Genomic DNA, 14,859 nt, shown 5'->3' with positions numbered 1-14,859 from the left:
AATTCACAAAAATAGTTTATGAACTTAGGCCTCAAAAGTGTGTACTTCTCTATATTTTTAAATTATTGTAATAGATAGATAGATAGATAGATAGATAGATAGATAGATAGATAGATAGATAGATAGATAGATAGATAGATAATAGCCAAGTGCCAGCCTTACCTGGTTGATTTTCTTTCTGCTTGGGTTGACGATGTTTTGCTCCTTTTATTTCACTGTACGTGACATCTTCTGTAGCATATATTAGAGATTAAAATAAAAGTATTTTTATTTACATTTTAATGTTGCAAATACAACATCTGTTTTTGTTTTACTTAGTAATTGGCTATTATAAATGTTCACAAATAAACACACTGCAAGAATCAATTATTATTTTTTTGTGGTAACAAATAGCTTATTGCCATGTTGGAAAACATCTCATAATATAAATGCAAATTGTATATTTTGTCTGGTGCATTAATTACTTAAATAGATAACTCTATATGAACGTGTACTCATTACATATTCTACATATCTTACCTCTGGAACACCGCCATCTAATAGGTGATCTCGCGGCTTTGGAAACCCCACCATCTGGATGGACCTTTTCCAGTTCTGCAAACCCTACATCTGGCGGGCCTGCTATAACTCTGGAAACCCCATCACCTGGCTCTCATAAACTCTCTAGAAACTCCCCACATGGGGTGTGATGTCTTACAATTCTGGAAACCCTCCCACGTGGCAAGGCTTCTCACAGTTCTGGCACAACCCAGGTGCAGCATACATGCAGCAACTTAATTTAGCCCCTTTATGGCAGGAACGCCTGGAACTTGGGAGCACATTCTGAAACCAGATGGTCTGGAGCACACTGTGGAGCTAGGAGGTCAGAAACAAACCTGACTCTGTTAGGCATCCTTCTCCTAAAAATCTTGATAGTTCTTCAGCTGACCCAATTACCACTAAGACTAGAAAGGAAACCACACTGACTGATTACATTTACCTTTGAAACATTGTAAACAGCAATTAAGATTAAGCAGACACCTTGGCCATCTCTACAAGAGAAGCATTTAGCCCACTGCCTAGGAGAGCAAATAAAGAAGAATGGCTCAGAGGCATCGGAATTATTGAGAGAAGATATTTCAATTAATCCTTTTCTATTCTACTTCGTCAGACTGTGGTTATACTTTGGAAAATTTGATCACCATGAGGTGACAAACCCATCAGCATCCTGATAATCAGTTTATGTTTAAATTTCATTATTTGATTATATAACCTTTTAATTTTTTTAGCTGCTTGTTTACAAACTGATTTATCACCAGTGTTATGAGCAATGGGTAAGGCAACATGTTCAAGAGAAGGGAAGGGAAAATGAACAGGTCAATAATGAATGTCATAAGAGTTGGCAAAATTCTGAATCCAAGAACAGACTGGGGTCAGTAAGGCAGTAGAATACAGACAACCAAAACCAAAAGCACAAACAAAACCATAGTTAAAGAACAGAGCCAAAGATCCATAAGCTGACTTTTTAGATTTAGCCACCAACACAAAAAGTCATAAAGATACAGAGAAACTAAAGTGCAGATGCTAGAGGCTGTAATCCACCATCATATATAGTTAGGACAATTCATCATTTGAGCATAGCCAGTGTCACCATTATGTGCAAATTAGGCATTCACTTAGGGTGCAGACCATAAGGTGAGGGGGACTCAGCCGCACAGGTTTGGCTACCGAACAGTCAGTTGGCACACTAATAAGCTTAGCCTAGGGTGCAAAATAACCTAGCATCAGCACTGCATATGAGTCCCGTGCCAAGTGTGTGGACACAAGCAGTGCAACCATGCAGAGGGTGCAGAGGAGATTTCTGATGTTTCCACATTGAAAACTGCCACCTATGGACTACCAATGAGGTTCTGAATAACACACATACAAAAAGGCAACTCTGACCTGCAATCTTCACAATAAACACCTAATAATGTATAATAATTAAACTATTCATTTTCTTGACAGAAATAATACTAGTTACAAAAGTGAAAAATCATAGGACAGGAAATTAATTTACAGACTTAATTGTAAGAAGCACTCATTTAAAAGAAAACTTACTTAACTATGAAACTGATGGACAAAGCAAATTCTAAATCTAAGTGGTAGTAAGTATATACCTTTACAATAACAAATAACAGCTAAACAAATAATCTTAAAATAAAACACAAAAGCAATTGAAGTCAAAATTTAAAAAAAAAGAAAAGGTCATTCATGATATCCTCCCTTTTGCAATTTTTATTTTCATGGGTTTTGCCATTTTGTGTGTTGACTTACCCACAGACTTCCATCCCCAAATTACCCTGATTTACTTTAAGCAGGTTTAAGAATCTTATGTTATGTCCTTAGCTAAACTGTTACAAAGTTACTCAGAAGGAAAAATTCAGAAACCTTGCCTGTTACACACCGATTATTTAAATCACTATTTCATCCACAACAGTAATATTCCACCTAAAAATTATATATTTTTTAAATGTTACTTACACCATGTAGTTTGTAGTGGTGGCTGAGAAAAAATTTAATGTCATGATTTTGTGGAGAAGTTAAATATTGAATATTTAAACTCAATGCGGTTGCCCAACACTGTGAAAAATGCACATGAAAAAAATTTCTCAAGTAACTTGTGTCGAATAATGCATGTGTCTGATATTCATTTGTGTGGTCAAAATGTGCAAAATGACTGTATTTTTTGTACATACAGGGCCAAAGCCTGCCCTGGTCTTGTGAGAGTCGGACGCTGTACACTTAATCCCAGTAGGCCAATATAGAGTTGCTAATTAATCTAGCAGGCACATTTTTAGAGGAAATGGAAGGACCTAAAGAAAAAAAATGCAGGCATTCATTGGGCCAGAATTTGAACTCAGGACTCCAGATCCAAGCAACAACTATGCCTCACAAAAGAAATACAGGTTTCTTTAATTTTAATGTTGACTTCTAATTTTAACTTCCTATGCTATCAATGTATTCTCTGTTATTCCTATGATTATTACATAATATTTCTTGATGGAACTATGACATGAATTGTTAATGAACCTTACAGGATTCACTAACTCATTTTCAACTGCTTTTGATTCTTTTGTTAAATGAAGTAAATATTTTCTTTGATCTTATCTCGTGCTCTGTACTGAATGAGCTACCCAAAATTAGTGCAATATTAGTGCAATTAGCGCACCTTCTCTATAGCAACATTATACACACACACATTTATTCATATTTACACAAGTAAGCAGCACACAATCCAGTGCCCCAGCACCAATCACCCTTTAATTCAGACCTTTCCAATGCCTCTCTCTCTGTTCTGGTCCACCTCCACTCCTCTCCTCTTCCACCCAACTCCTGCCATCAAATGGAGGGAGGTGGACCCTTTTATATCCACCCAGAAATGCTCCAATTGCCTCCCAACGAGATCCTGCCAGCACTCCCCGGTGTGGCGAAAGTGCCAGCTGTGCACCCGGAAGCACTCCAGGTGTCCCTGGTCTTCTTCCCCCAAGCACTTCTGGGTGTGGCGGATGTACTGAGGGCCAGGGCTCCTCAGGCATCTGGGCGCCCCCTGGCGGTGACCATGGACCCCTATAGGGTTGAGCTTCTATGCTCCTTTCCCATGATCACCATTCCAACCAGGGTGGCTGCCCCTCATGGTCTGGAGGAGGCGTAATCCCTCCTCCAGTCCTTCCGGGCGTCCCAGCTGGGTACAGCCCCCAGCCACTCTCCACAATGGTTAAAAACAAATACTTTAGTTTGTTTTGAATGATATCATATAAATACATATTTACTATTGATGCGTTTTTTCTGGAATTCCTCATTTTGACAATAGCTATAGTTTTTATACCATACTCATTACTGCATTTCCATATGTTAGCTGATTTCAAAGCAGCACTTATTGTTTAATGGAAAATGTTTAGATAAGGTACCAGAAAAAAGCAAGAATACCAATTTATGAATACCCACTCTGTGAAATAAACTATAACTTGTATTTAAGTGTAAAACATTTACTTAACATGAGAAGCACAAAGCTCTCCATTAGGTTTCTTTTATGTGAGATCATTTGTAAAGCACTATACACACAATTGAAATCTCCAGTGCTCAGGTTTATTTATCCATATTGTAGCCAAGGTGGAAATGAACAAGTCCAGAAAATGAGAAATAACCCAGAGGTTAGGAATCCTTTACGGGGAATCAGATGCAAAGTCATAAGACTGGCAAGGGTCAAGAGCCAAAATAGCCTCAAGAAACAAAGGGTCAAAACTGAAAACAGAATCCAAAACTCAAAGTCAAAAAGGCAAACTAAAACATCCTAACTATAACGGCCTCCCTTTTTTCAAATTATTCTACAAAATCACTGTAGTTTAAACGAGTCTAAAGCTTGAACACTGGGTAATACATGCCGCCATCTTACATAATGTCAACCTGGTGATATTACACATCATGACATTGCTGAGCCAGCAACAGACATCGTTGTTAGCAATAATATTCTTTTTGACTCACTAAGAAACAGTGAGAATTTTTCATCAGGAGATAAAATATAATCAAAAATTCATGTCAGTGTGGTTACCAAAAGTCAAACCGACTGACGTCATGTTCAAAATGATAATCAAAAATCAAACATGTCAATGTCAAATGTAAAATCATTACCCAGGAGTAGTTTTTTGGCACAAGAGTCACACACCAACACTGATATTATCCTAATCTCTGATATCCCATAAATGTCACGTATTGCATATTCCCGGAGCAGTCTGGGAAGATTGCCATAGCAACTTGGTGACACTAACCTCAAAATGGAGGTGCCATTAACTAAACAAAATGATGTTGTTGCATAACTCTAAAATTATGTAACTTTTTCAGGAACCGTTCTAGATGAAAATAAAGGCCATTTTTGAATTCATTGTGTAATAAACCCCCCAAAAGACACATACTTTGTTCATAATACTTCAAAATTTCCTTAAAAAATGTATTAAAAAACAATAACTCTTGGCAATTATGGCTATAGCTGTGAAAACAAAGCAGAAATGACAACCACAAAGAAAAATGATTAAAATAATAATAGAAATTTAAAGCAGTAAGAATCAAAATATCAATTATGTAAAAAACAAAGTAGAATGACTCATAAAAGTTGCCAAACATATTCATGACAATTCTGCCTTTTTTCTACTTCCTTAAATCACAAGCTACTTTTTTAACTAATCATATCTTTTCTTTTGTTGTAGTTAATGCTGATACTTCCAGCCTCCAGAATGCAACTCATGAATATAAATATAAATATAGAATACATTACTAAATATTTTTATCTTGCACCCCATAAAAGTTGCCAACCAGTGACAAAGTTATTAGTAATTTCAAGAACAAGTAATCTGTAAGAAACTTTGTTAGACTCCTAAACTTTGAAAGAAATCAAAGAACACTCGTCAACCCATCCATCCACCTGAAGCTGCTTTATCCATTAAAAAGTCATGGTGGCCAAGGCTGGAACAGGATGCCATTCCAACATGCACTAACCTATCTAGTGAACGTTGGGATGTGAGAGGAAATATGAGTACCCAGAGAGTAGATATGAAAGAAATCTGCAAATGTAACCAGACTAGGCCTTGGGAACACATTCTTGGAGTTGTAAGGCAACTGCACTGTGTTGTCAATGACTATGAGAGGCAGGATCCATCCATCTTGAAAATTATTTAGTCCAGTTCATGTTTGTGGGGGGGCTTATCAATGCAGAAGAACCTCACAGTAGAGCTGCTGATTTCCCAGATCAAGAGGAGTCAGTTGAGCTGGGTAAAGCATTTAGTTAAAATACCCCTTTGGCACTACTGGGTCATCTACTCAGCACGACCCAAACAGAGAGGAAGGGAGAGAGAAGAAAAGAGAAAGAAGACCCAGGGTAACTCTCCAGTGCTCAGGTTTATTTATCCATATTGTAGCCATCGTGGAAATTAAGTTTAAATTAAGCTGAAATGTGAAGATGTGGATGTGAAGAATTCTTTAAGGGGAATCAGAAGCAGAGTGATAAGACTAGCAAGGGTCAAGAGCCAAAATAACCTCAAGAAACAAAGGGTCAAAACTGAAAACAGAATCCAAAACTCATGACATTCTGGAGGGATTAGATCTCTCACTTGGCCTGGAAACATTTAAAAATTCTCAAGGAGGTGTTGGAAAACATTCCTTAGGATAAAGTGGTTTGGTTAGACCATCACAGCATGTTGTTGCTGTAACCCTCATCAGGATTAGCAGATTAAAAATGATTAATGATGATAGCTTGGATGTAAAGACGGACATATTAAAATGATGTTTAGTTTTGAATGAATTCAGCATCAATACAGCTCTCCTTAAATTCCACATCAAAACACTTAGCATATAAAAAAAGGAAAAGCTGATTTGACATTTAAAGCTGTCAGAATCTTACCTGCTTTCTCCTGGTAGTTTGGAGGTTTTGACTGCTGGTTATTGTGTGAGAAAATCACTGAAACGTACTGCACTTCATCTGCCATCCTGGGGAAGTGAAACAGTGAAAAAGTAATAATGAGAATCTCGCCTTTGCACCTCAGTATTAATGCTTCCACAAACCAAGAAGAACAACCAGCCTTTTTGAAATGAGGATCTTATTTTTGTGCTACACTTCACACTTCACTTCCTAACACAACTGTTACCCTTCTGGTATTACTGAAAAGAGTCACCATAATTTTCAGAGCTACTAGTAAACTTCATTAACCTCGCTATTATGAAGTATCCAAGGGTAAAGTTGCAGAGTTTGCCTGCTGTTATTGGGAATGTTTGTGAACCCTTTGAAAATTTTTGAATTCCTGTTTGATTGGCTACTAAAATATGACGTGATCCCCATCAAAGGCAGCTTAATTAAGTAAACAGCCAATGATTACAAACAATTATACATTTTCTCATATTTATTGGGGTCTGTGATGGACCAGTGCCCTGTCCAGGACTTGCTCCTGCCTTGTGCCATTGCTGCTGGGATTGGCTCCCTGAACCTTCAGTGGACTATGTGCATTCAAAAATGTAATTCTATATCTTTATTGAACATAAAATGAAGGAGAGCCATTTCTCAACAGGTGATAGTCTAACAGAAGGAATAATGATTAGAACGATTTCAGAGACGCTAATTTCATGTAAAGTGGCCAAGACAATATTGTTGTTTTTATATTTTTTGTGATCTTAGATCTTCTAGGTTCTGGGTCCTGGCTGAATCATCTTGTCCAAATTTGCATTTTCCATGTGTCCATGTGAATTTTTCTTCAGAACACTCCAGTTTTTCTCCCACCTTCCATAGACTTCCTGAATAAGTTAACCACTGAGTCTGAATGAGTGCTGGCACACATGTGAGTGTGCCCTGCAATTGAGTGACATCCCACTTGCGTTTTGATCTACAGTATGCTACTGGCCTATGCTGCACATCCATCAAGCGTAATGGAGCAAGTGAGCCTGCAAAATGCACGTGTTGTATAGGGTATTGTATATTTGGAGACACCTTTACCAAAGATATCATATAAATTCAGGACTCATTACAGTTATTTACATCTATGGAAAGGTTAGTGACTCAGAGAGTCTGAGGGGAGGACTGAATCTTCCACCTTAAAATCCAATGTCCAGATCAGTGCACCATACTACCTGTATGGCTGCACTTCCCCAAAGTTAGCCTCAATAATCATCTGCTGTTAACTCAAATGGTGGGGAAAACATCAGCAAGTCTTAAATTTAGAGTAGAGGCAGAAATTAGATCATCCACTTATGTGAACAGGGCATGTCACAAAAAGCATTACAACATAGCATGCCTGTGAATATAGAATCTGTCACAGCCATCCAGCAGCCATGGACAGCATAAGCTACTACAGTAGGATCAGCTGTAAAAGAAGGGAAGTGTGAATGAACTTTGATAACAATTATTGGTTTGCTCTTTTCACAATCTCATCAAATGTTCTGGTACAGATGAAGTCATGATGTCCTGGCATAACAGGCAGGCAGTTTCTAGCACTTTTTTCTTTCTCTTACACATATGTAGAGGTTTTCTTGTACTGGTGAGCCAGGAGGCTACGGGCAAAAAAACCAGAAGTGATTTCAAACTGTTCATAAGTAATTCCTATGAACGCAAAAAGATTAAAGAGAACCCCCACCATAGCTCTGTAAGAATGGGTGAAATAGAAGAAAAGAAATAAAAGAAATATAACTGCACCACTGGGCCAAAATCCTAAAAATGTTATATGGAAGGCTAAAAAGATCTACAATTCATGCAGCATCGGGTATCTAGCTCCCAAACAGCATGGCAGCACATACCTGGTTATCGACATTGATACCGAATGATGCATTAAACCATCATGTATATAACATGAATGGAACAGGTTAATAGAATGTGGACTTACACAGGTTGCAAGAAACTCTTTTCAATCTTGTATAAATTTCCTGTAAGTGACCTATACTAACTTGTCTGAGATAGTAACAAAGATGAAAGACCTCCACTGTATATTAACGAGGAGGGAGAGGATCAGGAATCGTGAAAAAGGAACATCAACATGGAGGACTTAGGAAAAAAGACAGAAAGACGTTTATTCATTTTATATTATTTTGTCTGGAAACATCTTTGGATTACATTTTTTAATTTTCCATTGCTGTCTTACCAATTACCAATGTCTCTTAAGAAATAAAAACATCACCGTCTCTGTCTATCCTGCATTCTACTTCATTAGTTCTGGCTTCCTCCTGCCCAAGTATTAAGCTGGCAATTTAAATTATCACTCCAGTTCATAAGTATGTCATCAGTATTGCATACATTTCTCTGTTCCTTCATGTAATATCATAATCAACTGTATTATCCATTCCATGAGAGAAACAAAACACCTTGCAAAACAGAACTTTTGACTGAATACAATTTAAGTGTGCATTTTCATGTTTTTTCCAGGTTTGTCCAGACTTCTCTTCAGTGCTTTCCCCACAATCCAGAAAAGGGAATTTTAAGTTAGTGTGCCCCTCTATACTGGACTCGTATGAATGTGTGTGGATGTGTGCATGACGGTGCCCTGTGATGCACTCCTGCTTCATTCATTTAGGTGCCACTTAAACACTAGGCTCCTGAGACTCGGTAGGTTTATATAACAGTCGGATGGAGGGGCTGGTCAAACCTGAAACATTTGTAGCCAACGATCAAAACAAATCCTGTTACCAGCAATCTCATTCATTTTCTTTATTTCATTATTTCAATAAGATATTACCAAGAACCCCTTTCTAGTGTATAGCTATTCAGCATCTGATACTTAAGGCAGATGTTGCTAAAAGTTGATATTTGATCTCTGCTAATCTCTTTAGTGGCATTGAACACAGACTCTGTTGTAGCTCTCCTCTTTCGCTTCTCCTCTGCATCACATACAGCCTAAATCTTTCAACTACTCTCACCTCCATTACTTTACTCACTACTCAATCTTTTCAGGCATTGCTGTTTAAAGACACACGAATATTTTACCAGAACAGTGAAGACTAAACACTAAGTAAGCTACATGCTAGCATCTCTGAGTTTCACATGTGCATAAACACATAAGAAAAGACAGAAAAAGAGCTCCAAACCTGCTGAAATGCTGTTGACTTCTGGCTTCTTATGTTTTGTCCTTGTTTTAAAGCTACTATATATGCTAAAAATAAGCTGAACTCAAATACCTCATTTGAATTTTTACTTCCCTTTGTACTGCAGTCATGCGGAAATTAATTTAAGTTGTCTGTCAAAATTCAAATGTAAAGAACGTGTTGCTATATCTAAGTAGTTCTTAACCTCATCATACTGTGATAAAGTGCATGAACAGCTTTGGGTGAAAAGTGGCAACCTGCTAACACCACATATTGGTACCTCAGCTGATATATAGCATGGTGAAGTGTAATGTCCACCACTAGTAAGTATTAAATGTTTTATCGCAGTATACAAAAAATAAGTACAATGACACAAACTGTCGGAAATCATTATCCAGATATTGGTCAGCACTGTGCTTTATTCAGAACATTGTAGAAAGCAAAACAGTTAACTTGAAACACATTTTGTAGGTTTAAATCAAATAAATATTGTCATGATTAGGAGTACCAAGCAAATCAAGAGGTTGTGAGACCTCCAGAATCAGCCACAAATGCAGGCCAGGATATTCACTGCTATTCTCTTCTGAGACGCACCCTAAAATAGCAAGTCACCAAACTGCTACCTTCAGGCTGCAGCCAGCATAGGACTAAAGATGTGGCACTTGTTTTAAAAGTTTATAAAGGCAAGTCTAAGAATGCACAAATAATACCTTATAAAGGACAGAAACCTTAAAAACTCTGATTTATTTAACAAAAGACAAAGTTGATACCTTGTTTATTATTTATTACCAATACAATCCGGAGCAATAAAGTTTAAAACCACAATCCAACAAGTAGAATCCACAGACAAAAGAAATAATTTCAATAAACAATATAATTCAAATAAAAAAATAATACTTGCAATACACTCCAATCCCAAACCCACCTCTTAGGTTTCCACCATCAAAGTACACGCAATGCCTGCACATTTAAAGACGCAGTATACATAATTAGCATATAATACACAACATAAATACAAAATAACATAAAGCTTGAGGAATAATAATTTAAAGATAACAAATACCACAAAGATAAAAATAAACTCTGGCTATTGCAGAATGAGAACAGAGTGTGAGGAAATCACATTAACCTACCTGTGTTTATGTAGAGGTTTGACATCTTTAGGTTTCATCCCCCACATCACTTATATGAACGTCACTTTAGTGGACAGTGGGAGTGATGGCGGGTGAGCACACAAGTGACTCTTGGACTGGCCGACAGTGACATCCCATCTTTGATGAGCTCCTGCCCTGACGTCACACCAACAAGCAAACATAAAACTGGCATACAGGAGTCGGTTAAGAAAATGAATGACACTTTTAGAATTTGAAGAAGCTGCTCAGTGCTTATTATTAATACACAGAATGCTAAATATACAACATAAATAAATGCAAATTGTCAGCAGTGAATATTACTGTGCACTGTCATCAAGTTTTAAAACTTAAACTAATCACTGAATGACGCTGGGCTAAAATATTATTTTTTAGTACTTTTATGAACAAGGGATAAAAAAAGCATAAATAATTTGATTAATTCCGAAGGTCACCTCTCTGATCAGTACTATCCATCCATCCATTATCTAGCCCGCTATATCCTAACTACAGGGTCACGGGGGTCTGCTGGATTCAATCCCAGCCAACACAGAGGTCAAGGCAGGAGACAAATACTGGGCAGGGGGCCAGCCCACCGCAGCTGATCAGTACTAAGAAGTTCTTTATTTCGTCCAAGAGAACTGAAGTAGCATAGACACAAAAATCAAACAATGTGAACACAAAGGGAAGTTCGTGACTGAAATGGAGTACTGTGCCCGCCATGATGTTTGGGACAAAGACATGTATTCCCTTGAATTACCTCTCTGCTCCACAGTTTAAAATTACAAGTCAAACAATTCAGACGTGAGAAAAGTGCACATTGCAGCCTTTAACTTAAGGGGATCCAATCCTCCACATAAAATACAGATAGTGCATACATTTTTAGGAATAATGTAACTATTTTTTACTGAGTTTATTCAATTGTTAAATGAAAACCAGGATATGCTTAATAATTTGAAAAATAAATTAGAAATACTTTATGTATTGTTAGTGATGGTACTTTTATTTCAAAAAATATGCAATTAGAGACAAGGTAAATTGACTGCACTGATAAAAATTTTTTTGACTATTTTAGTCCTTATCCAGCACCATTAACCGAGTGACTAAGTTAAACGACCATTCATACTGTTCTTCTAAAAATCATCAGATATGCACTCCAAGATTTTTTTTTTCTCTTAGCTTAGCATTTAAACTGGCAGTGACAAACTTCAGGATTCCATTTCCTGTTTGCAATGTGAATTATTGTTTTATTAACTATGTGTTTATTTCCCACTTTTCTTTTTTAGAACTATTCATGTGAGAAATATCCTTGAAATGAAACAAAAACTTTTCACTTTTATTTATTATTGTTGTTATTATGTGGCCATGGTTATTTGTTTGTTTATTGCTCTGCTGTCATTATGGTTATAATTATCTTCTTGGGTCCCAGTATGGGATCGATTTTCTTATTTGGGTCCTCAGATTAAAAAGTTTAGAAACCTCTGCTTTATTGTACTTACTAATGATATGCAGATGTACAACAACTTTGGCATTTTCATTTGCTCTGATAAAAAAATATTTTTTTAAAATCAATCATAGCATCATTGGTTCATATCGGAGTTATGGTCACATGTATGCACAGTACAAAGAAATTCCTATCTGCACATTAGATCAACCACAGCACCAATTTCCTTACGTGGTGAGCCAAATTTCACAATGTAGATTATGTAAAATAACATCAGAGGAATATAATAGGCAGTGTTGAGCAAAACAGCTGAGTTTTCTGTCACATGCAGTTTGTCGATTTTCGTGAAGCGTTCAACTCAATTGATTGAACTGCCCTGTGGGACATCTTGAGGGTTCACGGGATCCCCTCAAGGTTGCTGGATATCATGGCCGGTCTGTACACTGGTACTAAGGGTGCTGTGCAGAATGGAGGCAGAACCTCTGCATTTTTTCTAGTTGATTCTGGAGTTCGTTAGCAGTGTGTTCTTGCTACTATTCTGTTCAATGCTTGTATGGACTGGGTGTTGGGCAAGGTCGTGGGGTCAAGCGGCTGTGGGGCATCTGTTGGTGAAGAAAGACGGATCTTGACTTTGCTGACGATGCTGTGATCTTCACAGAGTCAATGGAGGCTCTGATCGTGGCGCTTAAAAAACTGAGTGAGGAGTCTGAGTGTCTGGGCTTGCAAGTGTCCTGATAAAAACCAAGATCCAGGCCTTTAATGACGTCTTGGGCAAAGCCATCAGCAGTGTGTCTGTCAGCGGAGAGAGTGTCGACCTTGTCGAGAGGTTTACTTACCTTGGCAGTGACATTCATCTCTCTGGTGACTCTTCCTATGAAGTCAATAGACGGATTGGGAGAGCATGGAGGGTCATGAAGTTGGTGGAAAGGGGTGTGTGGCGCTCCCGATATCTATGCAAAAGGATGATGGTCCAAGTCTTTAGAGCCCTGGTGCTTCCTGTCTTGCTATATGGTTGCGAGACATGGATACTATCCAGTGACCTGAGACGAAGACTGGACTACTTTGGTCCTTTGTGTCTCTCTGGAAAATCCTTGGGAACCATTGGTTTGACTTTGTGTCGAATGAGCGGTTGCTCATGAAGTCCTGAATGAGGTACATCATCTTCATTGTGAGGGAGCATCAGTTATGGGACTACAGCCATGTAGCGCGTTTTGCTGAGGGCGATCCAGCTTGTAAGATCCTCATTGTTGGGGACCCAAGTAGCTGGACCAGGCCAAGGGGTCACCCAAGTGACACCTGGCTGCGGCAGATAGAGGGTCACTTCTGGAGGGTGGGACTGGACCATGTGTCTGCCTGGAGGGTTGCTAACCAGGATCCTAAGGTTTTCGTCATGTAGTGGGTATAACAACGCACTGTACCAGTGCATGCACCCCAACTTGACTTGATGTTAAAATTCATTTCACAGTTGATTTCACTCCTAAAAATATTTTTTTCATCATTTTTAAAGATTTTTTTAGTGGTGGGAAGAAAGAAACATACTGCTCCTTAACGGTTTGGCAAAACTGTACACCCTTTTTGGACCCGTAAATTTCTCAGAAAATGGGTCTATAAAAATGAACGGGGAAAATTCAACATGGTTAAACAGAATCCATAATTAGACAAAAGAACTAATGAACTTTATATTACTATGATTTGTTTTTTGTAATCAAATTGAAACTGTTTTGTTTTACTTGGTTTAGCATTTCTATATTTGATGTGTATGTGATTGTTATATGTTCTAGAAATTTACTGTTAATATATGACAATGCTAAAATTGTACACAAACTCTGAACATGGGCTTCATAGTAGTGCAGTGGCTTCACGTTTGCAATGTCCTGGGTTTGAAACTTGCAACTGGACATCATCCACGTGGAGTTTGCACATTCTGCTCATGCATGATGGGAGTTCTTCTAGTTCTTCTTCTTCTAGATGTCCTCCCTTCTTCCTAAAGATGTGCAAATTTTAGGTGATTGCAATTCAAAATTGGCTGAAATGTGCGAGTGTGTGTGAATAGGCCCTGTGAATTACTGTTGCCCTTCCCAGTATTCCTTCATGCTTTGCGCCCTGTGCTGGTGGGATAAGATTTCTGAAATATTGCAAAAAATGGTTTAAAGAAATCCCAGCAAGACCATTCACAGGAATCAGTGCTTTGAAGAAGGCAAATATGAACATTTTTTGATACCATAATCAGTTATTATCAGCTCACAGGGATAGGCCATATACAGAAGTTAGTAGACCTGAATCTCGTCTTTCTAAGCACGTTTTATTATAATACTCAGGAGGAAGACTTAGAGCAATAAAGGTGAGATCAAGATAGAAAACACAAAAAGAGGTTCATTGGGGAAACACCACAGGAGACACCAAAATGGAGGAAGTATGAATGAAATGTTGACAAAGTTTACTGTATGAAAATATCCAGGAGCAAGTTTGCTGATTTATGTTTCTTTTTCAAAGTTTTGACATTTATTATGTTCATTTGTCACTGTGGCTGGCAATGGTATGTGCCTTGGGGACAGCTTAAAGGCTCTCTGGCATTGGTAGTTGCACACCAAACCACAGGTTGGCGCTCTATACCAATGCCTTTTCTCGTCATCCCTCTGCAGACTGGATGATTGGCAATCTCACCAGTTATGACGTCACTTCCAGTGTCCGTCCACCTGGACCCCCACTTTCCTG

General features: G+C 38.0%; 1 protein-coding gene across 3 annotated transcripts in view; it reads right to left on the bottom strand.

Annotated features, from left to right (window-relative positions):
- LOC120528079 (hepatic lectin-like) overlaps nt 1-9,630 on the bottom strand; it is a 44,389-nt gene extending 34,759 nt beyond the window's left edge. For 2 of the 3 annotated variants that reach the window (XM_039752077.1, XM_039752079.1), the window contains exons 1-3: nt 9,574-9,630; nt 6,413-6,498; nt 163-231 (exon numbers count right to left, since the gene is read on the bottom strand). In XM_039752077.1, coding sequence (XP_039608011.1) covers nt 163-231; nt 6,413-6,497 — 154 coding nt within the window. In that variant the 5' untranslated portion in view covers nt 6,498; nt 9,574-9,630. The remainder of the gene's footprint in view (nt 1-162; nt 232-6,412; nt 6,499-9,573) is intronic. The other variant, XM_039752078.1, reaches the window with a different exon arrangement.
- Nucleotides 9,631-14,859: the final 5,229 nt, after the last annotated feature.

This window comes from Polypterus senegalus, chromosome 4 (genome assembly GCF_016835505.1).
Source record: "Polypterus senegalus isolate Bchr_013 chromosome 4, ASM1683550v1, whole genome shotgun sequence".
NCBI lineage: Eukaryota > Metazoa > Chordata > Cladistia > Polypteriformes > Polypteridae > Polypterus > Polypterus senegalus.
The sequence above is the reverse complement of the archived record's forward strand: the minus strand, read 5'-3'. Positions and strand labels throughout refer to the sequence as shown.